This window comes from Dufourea novaeangliae, unplaced genomic scaffold, assembly GCF_001272555.1.
Source record: "Dufourea novaeangliae isolate 0120121106 unplaced genomic scaffold, ASM127255v1 scaffold162, whole genome shotgun sequence".
Taxonomy (NCBI): Eukaryota; Metazoa; Arthropoda; class Insecta; order Hymenoptera; family Halictidae; genus Dufourea; species Dufourea novaeangliae.
The window spans coordinates 567,973-594,039 of record NW_015374046.1 but is presented as its reverse complement, the minus strand read 5'-3'; the positions used below and the strand labels follow the sequence as shown (position 1 = coordinate 594,039).

General features: G+C 37.4%; 3 protein-coding genes across 4 annotated transcripts; 1 reads left to right on the top strand and 2 right to left on the bottom strand.

Annotated features, from left to right (window-relative positions):
* Positions 1 to 649: 649 nt before the first annotated feature.
* Positions 650 to 19,305, bottom strand: LOC107189731. 2 transcript variants are annotated; one of them, XM_015578336.1, is made up of 6 exons: positions 18,424 to 19,305; positions 4,603 to 4,805; positions 3,324 to 3,572; positions 2,170 to 2,383; positions 1,764 to 1,898; positions 650 to 1,113 (listed from the first exon to the last, which is right to left on the bottom strand). In XM_015578336.1, exons 1-6 carry the CDS (start codon positions 18,483 to 18,485, stop codon positions 915 to 917), a joined length of 1,062 nt encoding a protein of 353 aa, XP_015433822.1. In that variant the 5' UTR covers positions 18,486 to 19,305; the 3' UTR covers positions 650 to 914. The 2 variants fall into 2 exon arrangements, with proteins under 2 accessions (XP_015433822.1, XP_015433823.1); XM_015578337.1 differs by having other exon boundaries at positions 1,764 to 1,895.
* A 1,788-nt stretch (positions 19,306 to 21,093) lies between these two features.
* Positions 21,094 to 23,041, top strand: LOC107189763 (mediator of RNA polymerase II transcription subunit 8). Its single transcript, XM_015578377.1, has 6 exons — positions 21,094 to 21,172; positions 21,258 to 21,429; positions 21,502 to 21,747; positions 22,496 to 22,666; positions 22,749 to 22,866; positions 22,965 to 23,041. The coding sequence occupies exons 2-6, from the start codon at positions 21,265 to 21,267 to the stop codon at positions 23,039 to 23,041; spliced, it is 777 nt and encodes a 258-aa protein (XP_015433863.1). The 5' UTR covers positions 21,094 to 21,172; positions 21,258 to 21,264.
* Positions 23,042 to 24,129: 1,088 nt separating this feature from the next.
* LOC107189652 (methyltransferase-like protein 25) lies at positions 24,130 to 25,897 on the bottom strand. The gene is made up of 5 exons (XM_015578236.1): positions 25,691 to 25,897; positions 25,400 to 25,618; positions 24,732 to 25,314; positions 24,515 to 24,649; positions 24,130 to 24,378 (listed from the first exon to the last, which is right to left on the bottom strand). Exons 1-5 carry the CDS (start codon positions 25,895 to 25,897, stop codon positions 24,131 to 24,133), a joined length of 1,392 nt encoding a protein of 463 aa, XP_015433722.1. The 3' UTR covers position 24,130.
* Between the last annotated feature and the right edge of the window lie 170 nt (positions 25,898 to 26,067).

Genomic DNA, 26,067 nt, shown 5'->3' with positions numbered 1-26,067 from the left:
CTTCTCTTTCTAATGGGGCTGTTGGTGGGGAATTCTTCTACGGCTGTGTGGAGGCATTACATGCGCGCATTATTCCTTCTCCTCATCGCCCTCCAGTCGCTTTCTCCCCTCCTTCTGCGATATGTGAACGAAAGAGGAATGACTCCATCGCTACTTCTGTCCTTCGGTCTCGCTTCATCCCTACCATAAGACCGCGCAGTCTATTATATATGTCTATGCATTTTTTAAACGCAAGAATAGGCGCATGCGTTCTGATACGCCACAGGGAATGTATACGACCGCGACAGAACCCATGGACCTAGGAATTAGAACACGGAGAGCAAGGTCCAATTCCTAGGTCCATGACTGAACCATAAGACAGTAGTGCCCTCGCTTCGTGGCAAAGTTCAAAAGTACACTTGGCGTCTTTAAGGAATCACCCTTATCACGGGAGTTTCCGGACGAGTGTGTACGACCGTGGTCTAAGGTAATTACTTGACAACTTGTCCCTGTCATTAATTACCCTCTTATTTCGATGTTGAGAAGCGGAGTTGGTAAATGAATCTCTGCCAATAATGAATTAACAGATCGTTAGCCCATCTACTCCGTCCAATCCAGATCCTGCAGTTACTGCCGACGATATTACCTAGGCTTATTGTTAGATCCAGCTGCCAACATCGTATGCAAGCATCGTTCACTGAAACTAGAATCAGACCGTCTGGGTTTCTTAAGAGTTACTTGTGGCTGAAAAGTACGCCATAACCGACTCCCTTAAAAACTGGACAATCAATTGCCCGACAAAAATTATTCGATTTTTGTCTTTTCGTTGAGCAATCGATCCCACTTCGTTTCCCTCGTCGTCTCGGTTCTTGTCGATTCTAAATTGATGGGTGTTCCTTATCGCAACGATGCACAAAGCCGTGTTGCTGTAGGGGTCATCCACTCGAGTGCTCGGGAAGCAGTATGCTAACCGATTTGCGATTCGCTGATCCATTAGTGACGACGTTCGTCATCACAAGAGTTGATTGAGGTCGGTGCGATGGCGCCACTACACGTACTTTCGGTCTGGGTAACGCTTCTCTGACTGGGCTGCTTACGTTTCCTAGATGCTCTGTGTTCGTCAGCATGGAGGGCCTGAAATTGAAAATAATCGATTACAATATCTCATATTCAAGACTAGTAGAAATTGATACGAATTTTTATTGTTTATTTGAGAGTGTTAAATCAGTGATTAAAACACATAGTTTTTGTTTTCACCCGGAAGTGTGCTAGAATATGATTTGTTTTCGTTTCCGTCTCATCTCCGTTTTGCATTCGTAATAAGAGGGTCCTACACGTGCTATGAGGCGTGTTGAGAATCTATACAGAGTGTCCCAAAATAGCTTCGACTCCCGGTAATGAAGGGTTCCTGGAATGATTTGAAACAACTTTTTCCTTAGCACAAATGTTATCCGAGGCTTTGTTAACGAGATATTAACGAAAAACCCCGACCAATTAGAGCGCGAGTCTACCGGCCGAATTCCCGCGGTAACGTTGGGTACGCGCTGCGATTGGTAGCCAACGTTACCGCGGAAGCTCGGCCGGCAGACTCGCGCTCTGATTGGTCGGGGTTTTTCGTTAATATCTCGTTAACGAAGTCTCGGATAACATTTGTGCTAAGGAAAAAGTTGTTTCAAATCGCCTCACGAGTCTCCCATTTCCGGGTCCTCCAGCATTTTTGTTACACCCTGTATTATATGTTCCACGCAACTGCAGAACGCCACAAATGAAAGAAAATTACCCACCTGTGTTCCCTAGGTGGCGTAGGTGTCCTTGATAGAGGAAAGCTGGCAACTTCTCTAGTCACCGATAGCGAACGAATCGATCCGAATGTTTGGTCTGGCGATAAATTAGCACCAACGATTTGCACCATCCCGCTACTGAAACAGAACGTTGCATTCACATCAATTTGAATCACAAGATTGCAAAATACACATAAATATGGTGCACGTTCTATATTCACTCCTGCGACTAATTCAAGTTTAACTTTTTTAAGTCTACATTACACCAGGTTTATAAAGTGGACTTTGGGGTTAGGTATCTGGTAGTAGGTGATCACCTAGTAGTATGATCGGACAATAAAATGTTCAAATAATATTATAGGTCCATTTGTAATTTGGAAAAACAATGTAAAAGAGACTATAATTTTACCTGACTGAACCCGAAGTAACCAAAAATGGCATGGGTGTTGGACACGGACTCAGAGGCGAACTGCTCACCGAACTTCGCGTGCTACTTAAGACGGAGTGTGGACATTGTGGTGGGCTAGCATGTGCACCGCCAGATGCACTTTCATTTTTACATGAGGAACGTCCCTTCAGGCAGGGAATTTTTGACCATCCGCTAACATCTTTACCTGACATACCTGCGGACATTAGATTAGATTAAATATTAGTACTGTAAGAGGCATTTGCTTAAGCTTTTGCGCCAATTTGTGGGATATTTGTAATCATAGTGACAACTTCTTTATTATCGATTAATGTTCAGGAGGTAGGTGTATAGTAAGTAAATTGACTTTTTAATGACCTTGATGTATTTCATTGGAAACTATTAAGATACGATTTTCCATTTATTATATCTCATGCGATGGATATTGGGGGTGTACAAGACGCCGTGAATTTGGACCTGTCAGGAAAATATTTGGTATATAAGGTCACTGACTATGCTCGTTTCTGGACACTAGGACGCGACGGTAGTACAGTAAATCATAAACGAGTGTTTGAAGGCTCCCCGACACTGACAAGGGGCGGGGGGGATATTTAAGGGTTCGTTAACGACTACTGAGACATGAAGACACGAAAACGGCAGTCCAAAACAGAGAGTTGCTCGAGCACCATCGAGGACCACGAGAGTTGCACGAGCAACGATAACGTGACTCTAATCATTTTACTCCCCTGTCACTCACAGGCACATTTCAATTCTCAAAATTGAAATACAATTTTTACAATTCTTTCCAAGCATTTTGTTATTGTTTCTTCGAAACTCGTTTGACGTCCGATAACAAGGACAAGAAGATCAAAGATGCTCCTTCTCTAGATCTGAAACTTTTATGTGACATATTTTTTTATATAAATAATAACTTAGAGGTGAAACGAATAAATTAACTTTGCGTGCCTTTAAGTAATTATGTAAATGTTTAAGGGCTCGGAGGCACCATTTCCCCTTATCCAATCGAGCTCAAATTTCACACAGATTATTTTTTTTACTAACTGGAACTACTTTGAATGGTACCGTGAAAAAAGTCTTTAAAAAAACATTTATCGACAGTTAATAAGAGACACCCTGGTAGAAATGTTTTAACTTACCCAGCATCTTGACACCCTGGACAGGACTTAAGGGGTAAAAATCCCCATGAAGAGGGCAATGGAAGCCGACCCTACGTTCTGTTTTCCTCGCCCTCCTGGTGAGCATGCATAGTAACACTCCTAGAGTAAGCATGAGTGCACCCACCACGATACAAATCGGGCCGAGGATACGCGAGTTCCCTGTGAACGCGATCCTAGCTGCATACGAATCCTTGTCCTCGTCTTCACCAGGTCCTCGATAGGAAGCAGCTGGAACAAAATATAAAAATACTAATCACGTTCTCGCGGCAATATTCTCGCTGCCGACAGAAACAATTTAGCGGTAATTGCTATCTTTTCGTAGCAGCAAGTCCCTCGTTTCTACAAAATGCACGAAGTGGACATAAATTACGTGTGAATGATCCCCTTTTCCCGATATTAAACGAGACCTCATTTATGTGACAATGTAGAATGGCTGGGGATCGCTACTACCTGATCAGATCATCATTTTATAAAACTCGGGATACCATTATTATCGTATCGTTTTACTCGAATTCACGCATGGCGTTCATGCGAAGTACAATACAGAGTGTACCAAAAATGTTGTAGGACCCGGAAATGGGAGACTCGTGAGGTGATTTAAAACAAGTTTTTCCTTAGCAAAAATGTTATCCAAGGCTTTCTTAACGAGATATTAACGAAAAACCACGACCAATCAGAGCGGAAGTCTACCGGCCGAGCTCCCGCTGTAGCGTTGGCTACCAATCGCAGCGCATAGCCAACGTTACTGGGGGAACTCGGCCTGCAGACTCGCGCTCTGATTGGTCACGATTTTTCGTTAATATCTCATTAACAAAGCCTCTGATAACATTTCTGATAAGGAAAAACTTGTTTCAAATCACCTAACGAGTCTCCCATTTCCGGGTTCTCCAACATTTTTGTTATACCTATGCTTTCATTTAAATCAAATAAACATTTTCACTTAAGTAAAATTTAACAAGAACGTCTATCAGGAATTCTCATGTGAACTCCTGCTTGTGCTTCTTAAATTACCTTTTACGGAATGCTAAATAAAACAATTCTGATAGGTCTTCGACAGAAAGAGTTCCACTTCCATTTTTATCATATCCGACTCGTCTCTACTCGACACGAAAACGTTTTCATGAAAACATTACGAACAGCCATGGCGTTTCAATTCCCTAGCTCGTTAAAATATTAGCAGACAATTGTGGGGGATAAAATGACGTAAATATATGTGGAATATGCAGTAGGCAAAGACAATATGAAGGAAGGTACAAACCAGTGAGCACAGCGCCGACAAGCATAAAGAGAAACCCGAATGCTGGAAGAGCAATTTGGCAGTTCGCAGCTATTACGACTCCAGCTACCATCAGGCCACCCTCGATCTTTTCCACCCTTAATCGCGATATAGGAGTCGGACATTTTAATTTCGCACCAAGTCCACCGCTGAGCGTACCCTCCTCATCCGCCATCGCGCTGGGCCTGCAACAATTCACCGAAAAATAACTTTTTTAGTCAATTGTTTTTAGTCAATTTATTATTGAGTACTAAATTATGCGTAAGTCACGATATTTCTTCGAAAGTCATAAAAAATGGCGATAGCACCAGTCAAAAATTTCAAGGGATAGAACTGTTTCTATCTGTTTACATAACAATTTTCATTGATAGCTTAGAAATACCATTTAACAGGAATAAAAATGGAGACACATTCATGACGAGTAACACATCTTTCTAGCAAAACGATGATTGGGCCAGTTTTCGACATTCCCAACATACGAGTATCTCAGATACGGAGGCTATAGGGCTACAAGAAGCATTCCACGTCAAATCGATCACTTTTTGCACTCGATGTCAGGGATTTTGTTCAGAATTAAATATAATGTAGTCCACGTGAAATTGGGGTGGGGGAGAGGGTTAAGTCATCATTTTGTTGGTATCACATTTATATAAAAAATACAGGTCATCAAAGTTTGCAACTTTTACCTTTTCTGCGTGAACCCAGGGTATCCTTATAAATTTTTATCTCGGACACTACACCTAGCAAAAAAATAAAGGGATCACCTCTGCGAACCCGAAAAATAGGGCCAAGTTTAAATAGTCATAACTCCGACAAAAATAATGGTATCGATATCTTTAAAAATTTATTCGAAAGTGTGAAATCTCTACTTTCAGATTGTTTTTTAAGATTATAGCTTGCGTTGCTTTTTGTCAAATTTATAGCTATATAAATAACACTCGGAAAATTTTGAACAATTTTGTTCTACTTTCCAATGCAACTTTGAAGCAAAAATCATCCCTTTGAATTTCATTGCTTCTAGGAAACGAAGGAATTATCCCAGAACATTCAACAAAAAAGGAATAGAGAGATCAGTCTTAGTGACCTGATGGTAGCTGGAGTCGAATAGCTGCGAATTGTCAAATTGCTCTTCTAGCATTCGGGTTTCTCTTCATGCTTTTCGGCGCTGTGCTCGCTGGTTTGTACCTTCCTTCATATTATTGTCTTTGTCTACTGTATATTCTACATATATTCACGTCATTGTGTCCCCGTACAATTGTCTGCTAATATTTGAACGAAATACGGAATTGAAACGTCGTGGCTTTGTCAATGCTTTCATGAAAACGTTTTCGTATCGAACAAATGACGAGGCTATACGTATATGATAACAATGGAAGCGGATCTCTTTCTGTCGAGAACCGATCAGACATTCCTCTTGCTGATGTATCTTCTGCTTTTTCGATTTGATTAATATTTTGGTGTACCAGGTCTTTTCGAAAATGGGTTAAAAATTTCAAATATTCCATTTATTTTAACTCGCTGAATCTCGAAAGGGGATGACCACTATATCATGATCTTAAGGTCTCTATTCCTTTTATATTGAGTATTCTAGAATGATTCCTTCGCTTCCTAGAGGCAAATATGTTCAAAAAGATGATTTTGCTTCAAAGTTGAAGAACTCGGCCAACAAAAATCGCAAAACAATCGACGATCACTCATTTTACACAGGAAGATCGCTTTTGACTAGTATAAATGTAACTTGTATATAAAATTTTATTCAGCCCATGTAACACTGTAAAGTAGAACTAAATTAAAAAAAAAATTCGGAGTGCTATTTATGTAGCTATAACTTTGACAAAAAGAAACGCAGTTGAAATCTTCGAACAGCATCTAAAAGTAGAGATTCCACACTTTCGAATACATTTTGCTTCGTTACCGAGATATTAACGAAAAACCCCGACCAATCAGAGCGCGAGTTTGTCAGCCGAGTTCCCGCGCTAGCGGTAGCTACGCGCTGCGATTTGTAGCGAACGCTACCGCGGGAACTCGGCTGGCAAACACGCGCTCTGATTGGTCGGGGTTTTTCGTTAATATCTCGGTAACGAAGCCTCAGATTACATTGTTGCTAATGAAAAACTTGTTCCAATTCACCCCCCAAGTACGTCATTTCCGGGTCGGACAACATTTTTGTTACACCCTGTATGCATAGGCGTATAAGTTAAAATTGCTAGGTAGTATAAGCCAGTATATTGTAAGACAAGCGTAGCGAATAGACCGGCAGAGCCACGTTGCATATATCAAGGAAAAAGGATTCCATATTGTTCGTCATACTGTCGCGCGGCGACGAGCGTAAATTCAAAGACGCATGAATGAGCACATGCGAGCGAAGAAGCTATCGCTAGCCTCAGCGTTATCACTATGTGACGTAACGATTCTTCCGCGAAGGTAGTGACCACCGCTCGAGGGGAAGATCCGCCGCCACGAGATGCAGATACTCCTCGACACCGAGGGTTAGGTATAAATACGACAGCGCGAGCACTCGTCGACGACTTTTGTCCGGGAATCGCTAACATGCGAATTTATAGTATTCTATTTTCCGGTGTAGTTACTTTCAATAGCGTAATTGTATTCTAAAAGTTAAGGTAAAATTAAATCTTTTTGTATCCTTTGCCATCCATCCTAATTTCATAGAGTATATCTATTAGTGGTCGATATAAATTAGCGTCCACTCATTTTATATAGTACCGTTCCCCTCAACGGCACACGAGCAACAAGTAAAATCACGCATGAATATATGAAGCGACTTGGTACTCTCCAAACACCATAGAGAGGACCTTCCACTCATGGTCTCTGATCTTGCGCTTCAGAGAGGACGTTCCGCTCGTTGCGCAAAGACATTCCACCATAAATAACGTTACTCGTTATTGAAGGCGCGAATAACGAGTCACAGTATAGATAATAATAGGTAAAATTACGCATGAGTATATGAAGAGACACGGTACTCACCATAGACCATAGAGAGGCTGTCCCGCTCATGGTCTCCGATGTTGCGCTTCAGAGAGGACGTTCCGCTCGTTGTATAAAGGACACCCAGCCGGAAATAACGACACTCGTTATCGAAGGTGCGAGTAACGAATCTCAATAATTAAAACGTATCTTCAATCGCTCAATGCCGAAAACACGACGCGCCGGCCGAGAAACGGAATTACGCCGTCTGATTCGGCAATTATACGAACCTGCGGTATCAAGAATATATCCGCCTGAAGTTGTTTCCGAATTCCGGGAAATTGATATCCAGAGCCAGCCACAGGCCATCTCTAGGGAGGAATCTCCTGTTAAATCATCATCCGCCTTCAGTCCTCCAGTCCCGTTGGATCATTTCAAGTGGAAGGTGAGGAAAGTAACAATGCTACCCGATCTCCCAGACTTGGAGAACATTTGTATCGAGGATCCCTGGTACAAGCTGTATTCCAAGCGCCGCGCCGATCTCCTACGCAAATATTATTAACGACAACCCATAAGCCCTACTAGCCTGTAAGACCGCGATATACTCGACTCCCGTGGTGCCCGATCAGACGACGGACATAAGTGCCACGTGGATCGAAAGATGGCATATGTGGTATCACATATAATTAAAAAAAACAAACATATATTTATTTTAAAAGAAAATAAAACTAGCGTTACAAATATTAAATAGTATGTTAAATATAGACTAAGACGACTAAAGGTAAACTACAATACTGATTCCATGAGCCACAACTTTTCACTACCAACTTCCACACTCAACTGTCCTCCCCGAAAGACTAACCTACCCCACATTACCCCACGCTTGCCCTCTCGATACCTTTTCTTATGCCCAAATAAGGGCATAAACATCCTTGACTCCAGCAAACCTTTGCCGACGAGCCAAACCCCGTCATCGCTCGCAACCCAACGCAGGTCAAGCTCGCTTTCATTTTTATGGCCTTTATCCGGTCCTCGCCTCGCAAAACGCCCTGGTCTAACGGCTAAAAATGTCTCTTGAAGCTACGTACACAAATATGTACCGAGTACCCCAAACATTCCCGATACCACACATATAGTGGTCGTCCCTGCGCTGTGATAGCAGCGATCCCTTCTTTATCGTAGGAGTCAGCCGGTACGTGACACGTGGGCTTCTAAAGCCCCCGAAGCAGGCGCCGCATGCGGCCCGCGACATGTACTTTCGTGGCCCGCAACGACTTATATTCTATACGAAGTGAAAATATTGTCAAAATGTAAGCAATTTTAAATTCTTTGTATACAAGGTGGAACAATAACTATTACCACCTCAGATTAGTGTTGTTAAAATGAGCCTCGAGTCTTGAGCTTTAACAGCTCGAGTCGCGGTTCAAACCCTAAAGGCTCGAACCCTCAAGGTTCGAAGCTTGAGTCGTGAAAGCTCGAGTCTTTAACGCTCGAGCCTTTAAGCTTGAAGGCTCGAGTCGTATAAATTGTATGTAGTGAAGTAATGTACAGACCTTGAATTTTCGAAGCCTTAAAACTTAACCTAAAAATTTTTAGTTTTTAACTCTGATATTACACGAATCTCAAGCTTTTAAAGATTCAAGGGGGAATAATCCAAAAACGTCCAGAAAAGCGTGGTTTTTATAAATTAGTTCTGCAACACCCAAACCTCATTAAACTATTATTAATAGGGTGATCAAATATATATTTTGGACAATACGTTAAATTTTCTTTTATTACAAAATACCTATGTATACTTGAGCAAGATATACGAGTCATAGGATGTTACGCGTCGAACAAAATAATTTCTCAATTTGTTCACGGTTCATTGATCAAAGTTGGGACATTTTTTTCGTTATTCACGTGATATTCGACTTAATATTCTGGTAGAATATTTTCGAAAAATTATACTTTGAAAGTATATATATAAAAAACTTAATTTTTGCCAATCGTCACTGTGTTATTCCACATTAAGTCTGAAGCTTTAAGGTTCAACCCTCTAGAACCCTTAAGTGTTAAATAATGGAATTTACACTAAATCTATAATATTATACTTTATACAGTTTTTAAAAAATACAGCGATGACTGCAAACACATGAGAGATTGATACCAAGAAAGGGAAATGAAAAATGAAACAAAATAACCATTGAATAGTAGACGAAATGAAACATTGCTCAAAATTTGTCTGTAATGTTCAAAATATAGTATTATCTGATCGACTGGAAACATACTCTTACGCCGTGGGAGTCATAGATGACCGGCAGCAAGATTAATCTACTACGCATGATAAGTTTGCACAATACATATAATCATATTGTGTAATATATTATTATATGATTCTAATGGGCAATCACTCTTTGACGCTGAAGACAAAACCAGCAGAAACACGCTCAGCAGTGAACGTGTTAAACATAAAAGCCTCGAGCTTCGAGGCTCGAGCCTCGACTACTCAAAGCCTTGAAACTCGAGCCTCGAGCCTCGACGACTCGAGCCTTGGAGCTCGAGCCTTGAGCCTCGAGCTTCATATGATTGTAGCCTTAAAGACTCAGTCTTTAAGGCTAAGCTTTGTAGCTTCAAAGACTCGAGCTTTATACAACACTACCTCAGATATCTTCGAAACTATAAGTTTCACAGAAATATTTGTTGAACCAAAATTGCACAGTACGAAGAGAGCCACCGGATGGCGTTAATAGTTTTTCTGCAGGTGGAGATACTTTGGATATTTCAAGATCACTTAAATGGGAGGGATAGGAAATCACTCGCGTCCTTGATAACAACAAAGATATATTCTAACTAATACAATGAAAGATACAAATAAATCTTAACATACCAACGATGATGGAGATGAATGATGAATTCATTCACGCTTTCAGTCGGGATTTCGTGTGTCGGAAGGGCGGAAGACTCGCTAGCGCTCGGAGCCGTTGCTAAACAGGCTCGCTGCACTCGCGGGATTCGTTATCACCGTTTCGGACGATCACTTCGTGGTCCGGTGGCTTACGTAACTTGCCTGTTAGGCCGCGCGTAATCGCAAAGTCGCGTCGCACAAGGTAGGGGTTATCGCAGAATCCCGAAACCGTACAGCTGAATGACCACTGTCACTCAGCCCACTGCCGTTCGTTCTTCCACGCACGAAAGTGAGAAAGTGCTACGGAAAGAGGTTCTGAAACTACAGGCTGTAACACCTCCCATCTTAGACACGAAATAGTCTCTGGAGGCTGTTTCGAGATTACCCCTCTGTTCGTTGCATATTTTTCTGGATGAGTGTGACTTAAATCTAAATGAATCGCGATGATGAATAGAAGACATGAAATATCGTAACGCGTTCAGGTGTAGATATGAATTATTAAATGAATATTTCAGTGTGGCCGTTCCTTGTAACTATAATCGAACAAGGAGATGTCAACTTAACGTAAGCAAGTTCCAGCTTATCGAGACGCTTCGTGAATTTTTTACTATTTCCTACAAGTTATCGATAATGACGGTTATTATATAATCGATTAAAAAATAAAAATGTTATTTAAATAAAAAATTTTGTCTATGAATGCAAAATAATTGATTACTTATGGGTACCCCTAATATTATATGAATATGTCGTAAAGGGTATATAAAGATCCCAGTCCTCATATTGCTCTAGGTAATGTTTTAAATATTCTGTTAGAACGACATGACTTCTTTCAAGAGAACCGTTTGTCTACAGACGATAATCCGAGTATCCGCTGGTCGTTAGCAACGTCGCCTTTCTGAAGAGACCTCAGGACCTGACGATTTCTTCGCCAATATTTCCGGGTCCCCTGGAATAATGCCACAAGGACGGCTTTCGGTCGCCTGGACGCGCTTATGATCTTTTATTCAAGATGTCTCCCGCTGCTACCTCCGTTGGTAGTCTTGTACGGAGGGAGGCATCGGGTTACTGCCTCTCGTGGTTCTATTTTGTGGTACTCAGCAGTCGGCCGAGCTGCCTCGCGATGTACGCTCCTTCACCGTGGTTCTGCAGTGTGGTCCCCTCGTAGAGCGGGAGGCCCTTTTCCAAATGATCGGATACTCCGATTCCCAACATCTTATAGCGGCTCTCAGTCAAGGTGGGGGAAAGCGGTTCCAGATTCGGGTATCGCCCAACGCTCGTTACGGCCCTGTAATTATGCACAGATGCTCGGCGCGGAAAAAGATGCGATTAGGCCCTATTTAACCCTCCGAGTACGGTCCCTGGGTCACGCGTTCACGAAAGCGATACGCACACAGTGACAGAGTCAGGAGTGGGGACACGCGGTGTCGAAAGCGACACGCACACAGTGACAGAGTCAGGAGTGGGGACACACGGTCTCGAGAGCGACACGCACGCAGTGACGGAGCTGTCGCATAAATCGCATAACGACTAGTGATGGGCACCATCGACTAAAAACTATCGACTAAGTCGATTAGTAACCAACGACTACTTTCAGTCGACTAATTTTTTCAATCGCCGACTACTCTAGTCGCTTGAAGCGATTACTTTCAGGCGACTCATATTAGTCGCTTGAAGCGATTACTTTCAGGCGAGTAATATTAGTCGCTTGAAGCGACTACTTTAGTCGATTAAATTTAGTCGCTTCAAGCGACACACTCGAACTATCGAGCTATTGATCGCTATTGACTGGATCTTGATTATTTTCTTCGCGATGCAAACGAATTGTAATTTTTCCATATATTTTTTTATGCAATACCAAGAACTGTGCAAATTATTGCTTATAACCTAATTGATTTTCATAAAAAATTTAGAGCAGTTAATTTTTTAAGTGCCAATATTAAATAGTTTACAAATAATCGAATATTGGTAATGGTTTAAAAAAACTTGTTTACCACTTATATTTTTGAAATTCTATCTATGAACTAATACATTTCCAAAGGTAAATACACCAATGGTGCTGAAAAGTTGATGACATAATCTTACATAACCTATAAAGCAAAATTTCAGTCGACTAAAAACTATCGACTAAATAGTCGATAGTACGTTGCGACTAAATAATCATTAGTCGATAGTTTAATTTAGTCGATGGTGCCCATCACTAATAACGACCGATGTTTGTTTACATGCGAACGACCGGGCCGAGACGCTGCAGAAGTATTGACTAATAAATATAATTTGTTTTATAATTCACGAGATGTTTATTCTAGTTAGTGTAATGAGAACCACGAAAATCCAAATGTAATGTGGAACCAGCTAATCATTACATTGTATACATGGTGACGGTGGCTCGAGCTCGAGCTCGAGCAACCGTCACTGCGTAGTAATATCGGTGAGGGACTCGAGCTCGAGCCTCGCCGTCGCTGTGTAGTAGTAGAATATCGGTGTGGGTTCAGAAATGACATAGGGACCGGTGACCATATTTTCGTGCTCGGAGGGTTAAATATTTGACATTTCTCAGGATTCCTCCAAGAGCGCTTATGTACCGACTGTATGCGGTGAGCGGCGTTCTGCAGGGAAGAGGGTGGTCCGGTTAACTGGTAAAAATGCAGCGTAACAACTCCCCCCCCCCCTTGTGGGACACAGGACACGCCTCTACCAGCACGTCTCACTCCACCACGGGTAATCTGATTTTACTAGCGCTTTGGCAATTCCTCGAGGATTCCCACAACACATAATCAGTACCGAATCACACTTACATGTTTCTTGCTATGTTGTTCCTTGACCTGTTACAGACACAACCATCACCAATACACCAAAGAGACATGATTTATAAAGCCCTTTCTAGACGTTAGGACCGGGGAAAAAAAAGGAAGTACGAGGGAAGAATGAATTACAATGCCTGGTATCAAAAAGAATAAAACTAAAAGAATTTATTTTTCCGGGCAACGCGGATGGTTTTTGCGCTAGTATGCGACATGCACAATATAGAGTCAAATACACTTTTCGGGGGAAACTGACACCAACCCTTTCATGTCGGGTTTCTACTCGCTACGGTAGACGGTGGGTAGAGTGATGGCAAAAAGACGACTTCTTATTCTTCTTCTTCTATGCTTTTCTTTTTGTTTTATTATATTTTTTTTTCTTCTTCCGCCCCCTTGCCCCATGTATTCGGGGCTTTCTCGGGGTCCACGTTGACCCACATTTGGGGCAGTGTTTGACAGAGATACCGCTTTTTCCGCAGTGGTAATAAAACAGCTGCAGCACCCCGGTCTGCTCTGACTAATGGATGAAATGGTGTAGACATTGTTCTCAGCGGTCCATGTCTTCTTGTTCTTTCTGGCATATCTGGTGGATTTAAAATCTGTTGATATTGTCCAACGGTTTGAAGCGTTTGAGTCTACGATTGTCTGTGGGTTCTTCAAGCAGTTGTTTTGCTAGATTATTTGGATGGTGCGTCAAGTTGTAGGAGTGTCTGCTTGTTTGGTTTTTAATTCCTTTTTTTATTGTCAGTATTGGGAGGTCCTTCATATGCCACGGTGCATTTGTTATTATGCGTAATGTTTTCGATTGAAATCTTTCTAGTATTTCAATATTAGAGGCCGACGCTGATCCCCAGAGTTGGATACCATATGACCATATTGGTTTCAAGATACATTTATATAGTGTTATTTTGCTGTTCAGAGTTAGTTTCGAGTAAAGGCCTAGCAACCAGTACATTTTGGATAGTTGAAGTCCAAGTTGTTTCACTTTTCGCCAAATATGGTGTCTCCATGTGAGCCTCCTATCTAGGTGCATTCCCAGATATTTAATAGTATCAGCTTGTGGTGTTGTTTAATGTTACTGGAGGACATGAGGTTTTCCTCAACGTAAAGGCTACATGGACTGATTTATTCACATTGATTTTGATTCTCCACAGTTTTAGCCATCTTCTGATAGCAGTGAGGTTGTTTTGCAGTAACTTAGAGATTACTTGAGGACTTTCATGCGTAGTCAGAATCGCAATATCGTCGGAAAATGTTGCAATAAATGCATTTTCTGTTATTGGAATATCTTCTGTGTATACATACTTATATTGGTATAGTATGGGCTCAGAATAGGGTCATTTCGCCTCCTTTCTCGTACGAATTTATTTTCTTGGCAAGACTGAAGAACGTTTAATAAACTCTGCAATATCCTTGTTTATGTTAGGCCAATTATACCGTCCTCTAATTCTTTGAAAGGTCCTGTAAATATTTCAGGTATTTCGCTAATGGCTGGTTTCATTACAGTATCCAGAAATATATTAATAGTAATATTTGTTCGTTTGAAAATTTAGGGAAACAGCGTTCTACCTTCTCCCATTCAAAATGTTCCAATCGGGTACCTAAACGGAGCAAACTAAAGCTGCGTCTACACTATACATATAACAAAACATTGTTATATAACATGTTTCTATAATTTGTTACAATAACCAACTTAAACTACGTCTTTACTACATAACAAAACATGTTATATGGCAAAGTTATATAACTTGTTAGAAACGCAAGAAACAAAATGTTATATAACATAATCCGATATAACGTTTTTCGCGTTATATAGTAAGTTATATGTTACCCATCAGTTGTCGGTAAAGATCAAAGAAAGTCAGGAAACATTGTAACATTAGTATGATATCGATCAGTCCAACAGTCGGACGGTCAATAAAACATTTTATTGTCGACACCTCAGTTTAGCTGAAAACTTCCAATAAAAAGCATTTCCTATTACTACCTATTAGCATAGAATGCACTGTCTTATAATTATTGTTACTATTTTTGTTTATCGTTTACTACTGTGTTGTTTATTGTTGTTTATATATTGTTGTCTGTTTTTTGTTTAAATTATTTTATGCAAAACTTTTTAATAACACCAATCCATTAGGAGATCCTTATAGAGTTTCCCGTCCAGATCACGAAGCCGGAAGCAGAATTTCTCCATCTCCCTCAATTTTTGAAAAACATGACCTTTTGTAAAAACACCCGATTTTGGCGAAAAATGACATATTATGTAAAAACTGAAAACGCTAGAAAGTACAATTTACCCTTGAAAGATAGAGGAGAGTTTTCTGAATGCAACAGTGTATATAGTTATAAAATTGTATAATTTTTAATGGTTGTAAATTGCCGTGAATGTTTAAAAAAAAGAGTTCTTTGCCTAGCACGAATTTGCTACATAGTACCGGCTTCTGTAGACATTTCTGAATTATTTTTGACTTAAAATAATTAACAAAATAGGCATACTTAAATTATCGGAAAACCTGGATCACTACAAAAAATTCCCTCGAATGCCCTAAAAAGGAGGACTAATTCGACTTTACGCTCTGCATTGGAGTTAATTTTCCCTGGTTTATACTCTATTTTATATTGATATTCTTCTAATATCAGTTTCCAACGAATTAAACGAGATCCCGGACCCTTTAAGTTAAACAACCACGTTAAAGGTCGGTGATCGGTCATTATTTGAAAGGTCCGGCCAGAAATGTAAGTACGAAAATGTTTGACTGCCCATACAATAGCTAATAATTCACGTTCTGTAATAGAATAATTCGATTCAGCGCGATTTAAAGCAGGGACTTTTACCGAAACGTAAAAAGTATTATACCGGTATTTTCCATTGTATATTCGCCCTACAACCTTATGTAAGCCTTACCCTTATAGAAACCGAAAGAATACCGGTATTTATTTCGGTTTTGGGTAATATATCGGTTTCGGTATAGCTTTGATGGCATAATACCGGTATCAAAATCATACCGGTTTAAGTTCCTGATTTAAAGTACTACTCGCGTAAGCAATTGGTAGATCTTGTGAGCCATGTTTTTGAGACACGACAGCTCCTATTGCGAAACTACTTGCATTAGCGGTAAGAATGAACTCTTTCGTGAAGTCTGGATAATAAAGTATGGGTTCTGAGATAAGTTTAATTTTAAAAGATTCATGTTGTTGGTTACTAGTACATAAGAATGGAACTTTTTGTTTTAATGAGACTGTTAATGATTTCAATATTTGACTAAAGTTTTCAATAAATCTTCTATTGGACAGTCCCATAAGTCCTTGACATTTCCAACCAGTTTTATTTTTATTTTGTATTTATGAAAACTTAATTTCTATTCTACGGTGTAATCACCGTCGTTATTAATAACATTCAGCTATCTGCTTGGCAAATTTTGAATACAAGCGGTATTTATGTATCCAGGAACAGAGACCTTCTTATATGCAGGTGAGAAAGGACATCAATAATTATGCATACGTGGGATCGTATGACGTTCTGGTTTCCCTAACCAAATTAGTCGGACACATGCGCACGTGATCGCAAGAATACATTTAACTGACGTCAGAGATCTTTAACTTCTAATTGCTTCCCGCATCGCTTTGTGATTTACAAATCAGAAAATTATAATCGTATAGACAATTGTTTCATATTTTTCACAATGAACAAAATGTGGAATAAAATTATCCTCGTGCTGTAAAACCATGAAATAAAAAGAAACAGCAAACAAACTTTAAGTAAACGTTTTTTTTCTTCGATATTTGATTATATCATTTGCTTTTATAATCATTTATATCATTCACGTGTTAATCATTCGCATTTCTTCAAGCGCCTGTGTATCGAGAAAATATATTATGTTTGTCCAAAAAATCATTTTTAAAAGAGCCATTTCAAGTTGTAACACTTTACACAAACAATTAGTAGCACAAGTTATGCTCTTGCTTTATATAATAAAATAACTATTCATTATATAAAAATAAATATTAGTTATGTAGTTTATGTAGCATAAACACATTGGATTACTTTGAGCAAAAAAGATATAAGAAGTAATCAGTAGTTTCGTAAATAAAAAAGATAAAAAGTATTTGTTTAAAATTATGTATGCACGCCATTTTCTGTATACTATCCTTAATTTGCCTAACATTGATTAAGTAATATAAAAAATACGTAATTTAATTCAGAACCTATCTATTATATCTACTTCTATTATAATAATTGTTTACTGCTATGCAATGTAAAGAAAATACAAGTTCATTCCAAAAAAATTATTAATAAGATCACTTTAAACAAATTAGGAATAAACTATTTATAAACATTCCTATACAAAACATTGACAAATAGTACAAAAATAATATAAAAATATAATGATGAAAGAAAAGCTACAGATACTTATAAACACTATTTGTTTACAATTGTAAACTATGAAAATAGTATACTTCCATTATCAGTAGTATACTTATAATTAATAAAAATATTTATACCTTTGTTATTAATGTATAAACTTCACTACTCAATTAACAGAAAACTATCAACAATGAGACTCAACGGTAGTCACACTATCATAATTAATAAAAATGTATGTTGTAACATTAAAAAGTATTTTTAACAGCAGAATAAAGATTATGATCCACCGATAACTATTCTATTACAATTAACGAGAGGTTTTGTTACGCCCCTTAACTTACGGTAGCTGTTCTGCCGTATCGTAACTGATAAAAGTCTTATAAGCAGCACGGTCTACTGCTGGCTGTAGCGCGATAAGTAACTTTGTTTCATACACATAAAAAAGATGCAACCAAACAAACAGGTGAATAGATAAACGTTTTATTACAAGAAGAAATATACTTCTTTAATTGATATTACAATAAATCGGAAAACAATAATAAACTTAAAGATCTAAATTGTGTAGTATGTATCCTTAATAAAGTGTTCTCTAGGACATCATGGAACGGCAATGTGCATCACCATAATTAACACCTTTGCAGATAGCACGATCGACCTGTGACAACCCCACGGCAATTAATAAAAAAAACCTCAGATATATCATGACTCGCCGATGGATCATTGTATTATTATATTAGTTTCCGTTAAAAAGAAACATTACGGCCAGGTGGTGATCGAAACCGGTTTAACACACCCAATAAGAAACAAATAAAAGGGAAACATACCGGGCAAAGTTACCGCTGGTAAACTGCGACTTCTCAGTGTGAAACGGCGTACCGAACGTCATAACCGAGCAGGTAGATAATCGTTCCTGCCGCTGCTGAGAATCCTTGTTCGTTCTCTGCCGATTCTCGTTACCGGCGGAGTATTCACGGCCGCCGAATATTTCAGCTAGTCAGCTGATCGCACGATGTTTCATCGCTTCGCTCACTGTACGCATAATCGCTGGAATTTTCGTGCGAACTGCTTCTACTGTGACCCCAACTGCGGCTGTCAGGCCGTACGATGCGTCGATAGGGCTACAGACGAGTCGAAATACAGTACCACCTTCAACTGACGTCCTTTATACACTTTCTTCACTAGAACTTGTACAGACGTGTTTTTCAGTCAATTCACTTAAGACATAAATAGGTCGGCTTAAATGCCCCGCGTTCACACTTAACACCGTTTCACGATGGATATCACAGATATTTCTTGCACTTTAAAATCGTGGTTTGTTCACAGGAATCGTTTGGAAGTTTGTAAAAAATCACAGCACAAAACGAGTAATCATCAACATTAAACGTGGAAGGAATGTAATGAGACGTCGTACTGTCAAGGGTAACGGTATCGAGGCGCGGTCGATAAACACAAATCACACGCTGAAATTTAATAAAGCGACGCTCGATACCGTAGCAAGTGCAACGACCTGTCTCTCCTTCCTTTTTTGCCACACGTTCTGTCCAACACTAGATTATCTGTCGATTCGTCGTTGAATTATATGCAAGCACCTGGGGACGGAAACGCGTATGCAACGATTGTGTCAGTGTACGTAAAAAAAAAAAACAGAAATATCCGACGAAAACCGATAACGGCCGAAACGGAGCGAAAGCGGAGAACCAGCTCCCGTCGCGTTTAGCATCCGACTGGCTCCGAGGAAAGCCGGCGTACCGAACGTCACCCTTTCCACTCGAATCGTGACCCCACGCCAAGCACCCCAGACGCGCCATCGCACTGCCACAGACTGTGTGACTATTCTCAACCCTATGCAATATTATCTTGCTATCTATCTACAGTGACGGAGAAAAGTGATCATATATAGCTAGAATTGTACTGTCTGTATTAGTAATTAGTAACTATATTTATTGTTAAATAGATTTAAAATAATTGCTATATGCAATAACTTCAAACTTTACTACATAATATGGTACATGTAACTGAAAAAGAATAACAATAATAGCTATTAAGCCAATGTGCATAGTTCATATGTGATACAATACGTTCGAAAACTACATGGATAGAGCATGTCCCATAAATTTCTTCGCTTTAAGAAATCGAGTTTACGCTTGCTTGAACGATTCCACAGATAGTATAGGTCCTGAAACTGTTATAGTGAAGTCATAAAATCTCGAGCTTGGTTCAAGGCCAGACACTGCGTAACTGGCTTAGGTGGCTTCCTCGCGAGGTGTATACGTGTCTCGCATTGAGGCTGCCTCGCTTCGTTTGAACGCATATTGTTACACGATGCTCATAAGAACCACAGCACCAGTACAAAACGGACGATGTTCGAACGTCCCGCTGACGTATAAGTTAAAACATTAATTTTAATTGTATACCTTCTACACTGTTCAACAAACTCGATTTTTAGAAATAAGGTTTCCTAATTCTACATTCTCTATAGTTAATACCCAAATAGCACACGACATCTTCAAGATGTCTGTTTTATAGCTGTTTTAGGTCTGAATGTCCTAGGACCTAATAAAGATGTTTTAAAGCTGTATGAAATAGGAGATCCTAATGACGTATGAAATTCACGTCCTGGAGACATCTGCAAAATGTACCAGAAGACACGTCGTAGCGACGTCTGAAATTTGTATCCTCAGGATGTCCTCAGAACATGTGAGAGAGACGTCTTTGCGATGTCTGAAATTCATGTCCTCAGGATGTCCTCAGAACATGTGAGAGAGACGTCTTTGCGATGTCTACAGTCTCCGAGTGAACGCTTACAGTCGACCGCGTTTGCGAACAGGTGCGCGAAAATTGAGCGTACCGGTAAATCAAGCGTGCCAAAAATGATTTCTCGATTAATTTATTATTTCTAACAAAGTAAATGTTATAACAATTACCTTTCTGAGGTATATTGTTAAACATTTTACCAGCTGTCTTATAATGCAAATTGTTATTGCTTATAACAAATACAAATGGAGATATACAGAAACTTGTAAGATATGAATCGTTTTATGAACTTTCACGTGGAATAAATTTTATTTCATTGCAAATTATTAAACAATGACTGTGTTTTAATGTTTATGGCGGTTGTTAACTAAATACCATTTAATTTGAAAAATTTTCATTTCATCACAAATGATTAAACAATAATCCCGTCTTACTATTTACAAGAAATATTAAGTATTTGTTATGCTATTTAAACTTTAAACCATGTGTACCTATTGACAAATGGCCGCTGTGCCTCACTTTCGTATGCAACGACTATTGTTATGTATGTCGTCCGTCGTAGCAGTGCAGTCTAGTGTATTACATATATATACATATGTATATATATATGTAGAAGTGTTCGTTAATACAAACCAATACAAAACTGAACAATCTATTTATTTATATTCATGAGAAATATTGTAATGAAAATACCGCAGTATCTTCTATCACATACTGTAAATAGCTGTAGGGCTAGTCTAAAATTATGGATATGTATGTCTGGATTGGCAGTACAATCTAATATTAATTTTTATTACAACACTTAGAATACGTGAACTAGTGAGTATTATATCTTCAATAAACTAAAATATTTTAACTAAAATAAAATTTAATTAGATTATATATATTACCATTCATATTTAAGCTTTAAAATGCAGAGAGAGGAAAAGCAATTGGATTCTGCTTTGGAGGCTATTATTATCAGAATAAATGACTTAAAAACATCCATAGCTGCAATGATATTTAAATTGGAGCATGAATATGAAACATTAAATTGGCCTAACTTTCTTGATAATTTTGCACTTATTTCAGGACATGTAAGTTCACACAAATAATTAAAATTGCAGTTGAAATATTAATGAGTAACTTTATTTAAACAAAAATTACAGTTAACTAGTCTTTCAAAAATTTTGGGACATGATAAGGCGCCAAATTTACGAAATTTAACAGTTTTACCATTACGTTTATGTCCTGAAAAGGATGAAGAATTACTTCGATTGACAGAAGGTAGAATTTCTACATTTGCTCATGATCTGGTACCAGATTACCTGCGGACTAAAGTGGAGCCTCAAGCTGAACAAAAAATGTTACAGCTTGAAGCAAAAGCTGCAAATTTAAATTATGAGACATCACATGTAAGATGCATTTATTATTTATTTCCTATGTATATACAAAAATCATGTACAAAGTAGTTTTTACAAATTTCTTTCCCTTTCGATAATAATATAATTAGACATAAAAATTTAATTAAATATCTTAAAATGTAGACTTAAAACACAGATACAATTATATATCTGTATTATCTTATTGTAAAAGCTTAAGGATAACTTAAGATGTTTTATTTCTCTGTTAATGTGCTAACTATACAACAACTAGGACTGCAATGTAAGCTACTATCAGCTAGCTTTCAGCTTTTATTAGTTCCATTCGCTTTGGACTGAAATTGAAATAAATAATTTGACATTTCATATAGGATAGTTTTGATATTTTAAGGATATTTCATAAATATGTGTTCTATAAGTTAGAGTTGTACATTTAGAAAATGTACATTTTGTTGTAAAACAGCATTTTTAATAAATAAGAATATAATTTTTCATACTATTATAAGTTAAAAAATGTATTTCTAATTACATAAATAGTTTTAAATTAATTGAAAATTGTTAGAGGAAATGACTGTTAAATGTTGTATGTATATTTGATACTTATTTTAAAGAAATAAAAAACTAAAACCATAAGCAATTACACATATTCATACTATGAATAATTTCTTCTAATAGTTTAAAGCATTTCATGGGTAAAACTCTATAATCGGTCCATTTAGCGAGTGGAACACATAATACGTTCTGTATTGCCTATAGTACAAATGAATTGTATACTTTTCAGAAACAAGTGGCACAGTACACAAAAGTTATTAGTCATATATGGGATATAGCAAACAAAGCACGTGAAGAATGGGAAAGTGAAGCTGGATCTAGAGCAACTCAAGCTCAGACTAGTAGCACAGCAGATACCCATGCTCTTGTAACAGCTGTAGGTATGGGTAAAGGTTTGAAGGTAAATCTCTTGTGTATATTTGTTTGTGTACTTATTGATTACCCTTTGAATCTTTCATAATATATCTGTTTTTTTATTATAGTCTGATTCTGTCCAAATGGTTCAGTCTGGTGTTAATTCTGTTCCTAGTGGAATGATGGTAGGTAGACCAGGAAATCAACAACAAACTTCAGGACAAGGAGCTCTAGGAAATCCACCTAGTAAGTTATAGATAATCCTATTTACTTTATGCATATAATATCCTGTAATTAATTGGAATTTACATTTATTGCACTAATTAAAAATGAATTATTTACAGTGGGACAAATGAGTAAAGCTCCAAGTGCAATTAAAACTAACATTAAAGCAGCATCACAAATTCATCCATATAGATAAGGTATACAATTGCATCTGTTCAAAAAAATATTTATTTTACTAGAGTATTCTTAAGTTCATAAAAAGTTCTGTGATTTAACTTGTTATGCCTATAAGATATTGGAAGGTTTTACACAAAATTTTAATGAATATTTACAGCTAAATTACAAGTTTTATTTTAAATTGTATCCAAGAATGTCTAAATATGGACCATTTTTCATAAAGAAGAAAATGTTTCAAATTGGAAGTAACAGAGTCTGTCATACACAATAATATAATGTGTACAGCTGAGAATACACTTTATATACTCTGTGGAAGAAGTTAGGAAAAGTGCTATGTACCAACCAAGAATTTCACTTTAGAGAGATTGGATGAACAGTGTTATTATTTGTATAAATTACGTAAAGCAACAGATATTAAGTCATCAGTAAGTGGCTGATGGAGGTGTAATGGTGCGAGTTCAAAATGGGTACTGTAGGTAGACTGAAATCAAGTTTGTAAAAGCAAAAATGAACAATAAAAATTATATTAAAGTAATGAAAAAAGCAAGTAATAAAATGTATAACGAAAATAGCGAGTGAGAACTTTATTTTTCAGTAGAACAGTGCAGGTACCCGTACAACAAGTGTGAAAGTACTTTCAATGGCAAAATATAAATATTTTAAAATAGAAGAATCACTTTATTTGAATATAATAAAAAATTCTTGCATAGAAATGACAAGATCTGTATATGCGAAAAAGAAGACAGTTTTATATAATTGGAATATTAAAAAGGTGCATTTTATCAAACATTTAATAAAACCCATACAAGGGGTTTAATGAACGGCGGTACAAGCTAAAATGTGATGATTTGAAAAGAAAAAATAAGTTGGAAATGTAGAACATCTTTTTATAATTCAGATTGTGGCCGAGTACCAGTGCATGGCATGTAAATATTTCAAACTAAATTAATTAAAGTCGAATATTATTAAATAAACTGTCCTACTATTATAATAATTATATCAAAAGTATTTACTGCTCTTATTAAATAGTATACACATTGAAGGTCTAGTAAAAGAAGAAGTAATTATTCTTATCACTGCATGTAAATGCATTATTTTACAATATTTATTATCTTTTGCAACATACAATTGCATGTGATCGAGGAGACAATTGTTTGTTCGTAACTGGGATAATCGTTGCTTCGAAACCCTCTTCATGCATCCAACATAATCTATCTTGAAGTACAAGGGATTCTGCCGACGCTTGTAATATTAATTGTAGGGCAGTATAAAGTTCTACTACCTTTAGTTTATCACAGTATATTTTCCATAGCTTTATTATATTTTTCTCATGCTCGTCAACATTGACTTGTATACCTACAAAGTTTCACTTTAATATTATGTATTTACAATTGCATATAGTAAATGTTTAATATCATAAATACTAAAAAAATGTGCATAATATCTGGGATATACATAGAATTACATTATGATCTGGTTGTGCATACATTACCTTGTTCTTTGATATTTTTCTCTTCTTGTGGTTGCAAAATGTATCTATTTAATGAGTCTTTAATATAAGTTTCAAAGTTTAAACACTGCGATTTTCTTGTTCCTTTCTGAGTACGTTTTGTAAGAGAAAAACCATCTTAAAAGATTTTTTATTTCGTAAATAAATATTAAATAATTATAGAATTAAATAATTTACAAGTAACGATGCAGATACATACTTTGAGTTGCATATAATTGAAGAAGTGCTCTTGCAAGGACATAGAAAGAATGTTTATTGTGACTTTCAATGGACATATTATTCCATCGTTCTGCTGGTTCTTGGCATGCTAGTCGTAAAAACGGCTGTCTTAAAAAAGAACCAACATCAAAATTATTGTGCACAATTACACTGTTGAAACAGTTAGATAAGGGAAAATTATTAAAATATTGCTTTTCAGTCGATGCATTTATTTTTATGCTTTTTGATATTGAAAGTTTATGATAGCAGCAAGAAATCATAACAAAAATCCGAGCTGCTTGCATATCACGAAATATTTTTGATGCATGTATACTAAGATCTCCACAAGCATGTAAACCAATTAAACAAACATCTGAATTTTCTTGAAATTCGTCGCGTAAAATTGTTTCTATCGTCTCAACAGAATTATATGTTAAATCGCAACAATTGTATTTTACATGTGTTAATGAATCAGGATACAATTTTGATTGTCTGGTTCTGGCATTATTTACATTCGCATGATTTTTTTCTAATCCAAGAACTCGATAGCCATACAAATGATATAGTAATTGACAAACATATCCCTGCAATAAATAGATGTTGTACAAAAGGTAAGAAAACATGATTATTTCACACCTAATTTATTTTATATGTATACATGTATCTTACCAAACCAGCGCCAAAATCGACAATAATTTTAATGTTACGTGGTGCACATTGCATGTGCACCAAGTTTGCTAATTGTGATATTTCGTGTTGCTTTTTGTCATTAAGTCCTATTTGAAATTTTTTTGGTAGTTTTGTTAGTAATATGGTATTTAAGTTTGGTAATCGATCAGTATGTCTGCATTTTTCAAGAAATGCCTTCAAGCTCTTTGGCCATTGTGACTAAAAAATGAAATGCCTTGCACATTGCTAAAAGAAGTTATTGTTACAAGCAAGTTTTACTTATCTACCAACATTCGTCTTTTTTGTCACAACAAAGTCATTGAGTTCTTGATTTTCTAACGTCTGTAACACGTTTAACCACTCCTTCGGAAATAAATCAAGTAATCCTTTTGTTAATAAATCCGTAACCGGTGTATTATATAGCCATTGAGTTTCAAAAAATAAATTCAACACATCCAAGAAATATTTGTGTTCTGTACATTCACCTACATGCGCCATCTAATATTTAAAAAAGATTTTGCAATTAATGGTAGGCGGAATTTTGATGCATATATCTATGTACATGAAGTGTATATGTACAATTTGAAACATTTTAACTTCTGTTTATAAATTTTATTGTATGAAAATTACATATATATTGTAGCAGATAAAGAAGTCAGGTAATAAGG

What these genes read in the sequence shown, in the direction of transcription:
- LOC107189731 (XM_015578336.1), bottom strand. Translation starts at nt 18,485, where the DNA reads ATGACGTTCGGTACGCCGTTTCACACTGAGAAGTCGCAGTTTACCAGC. An exon ending in TGTCGGCGCTGTGCTCACTG is followed by an intron (nt 3,573 to 4,602) that starts GTTTGTACCTTC and finishes ATTTTGTTCCAG; the next exon opens with CTGCTTCCTATCGAGGACCT. An exon ending in CCAGGGTGTCAAGATGCTGG is followed by an intron (nt 2,384 to 3,323) that starts GTAAGTTAAAAC and finishes TAATGTCCGCAG; the next exon opens with GTATGTCAGGTAAAGATGTT.
- LOC107189763 (XM_015578377.1), top strand. Translation starts at nt 21,265, where the DNA reads ATGCAGAGAGAGGAAAAGCAATTGGATTCTGCTTTGGAGGCTATTATT. An exon ending in TAAATTATGAGACATCACAT is followed by an intron (nt 21,748 to 22,495) that starts GTAAGATGCATT and finishes TATACTTTTCAG; the next exon opens with AAACAAGTGGCACAGTACAC. An exon ending in AGCTCTAGGAAATCCACCTA is followed by an intron (nt 22,867 to 22,964) that starts GTAAGTTATAGA and finishes AATTATTTACAG; the next exon opens with TGGGACAAATGAGTAAAGCT.
- LOC107189652 (XM_015578236.1), bottom strand. Translation starts at nt 25,897, where the DNA reads ATGGCGCATGTAGGTGAATGTACAGAACACAAATATTTCTTGGATGTG. An exon ending in TCGATTTTGGCGCTGGTTTG is followed by an intron (nt 25,315 to 25,399) that starts GTAAGATACATG and finishes TATTTATTGCAG; the next exon opens with GGATATGTTTGTCAATTACT. An exon ending in TCAATTATATGCAACTCAAA is followed by an intron (nt 24,650 to 24,731) that starts GTATGTATCTGC and finishes AAATCTTTTAAG; the next exon opens with ATGGTTTTTCTCTTACAAAA.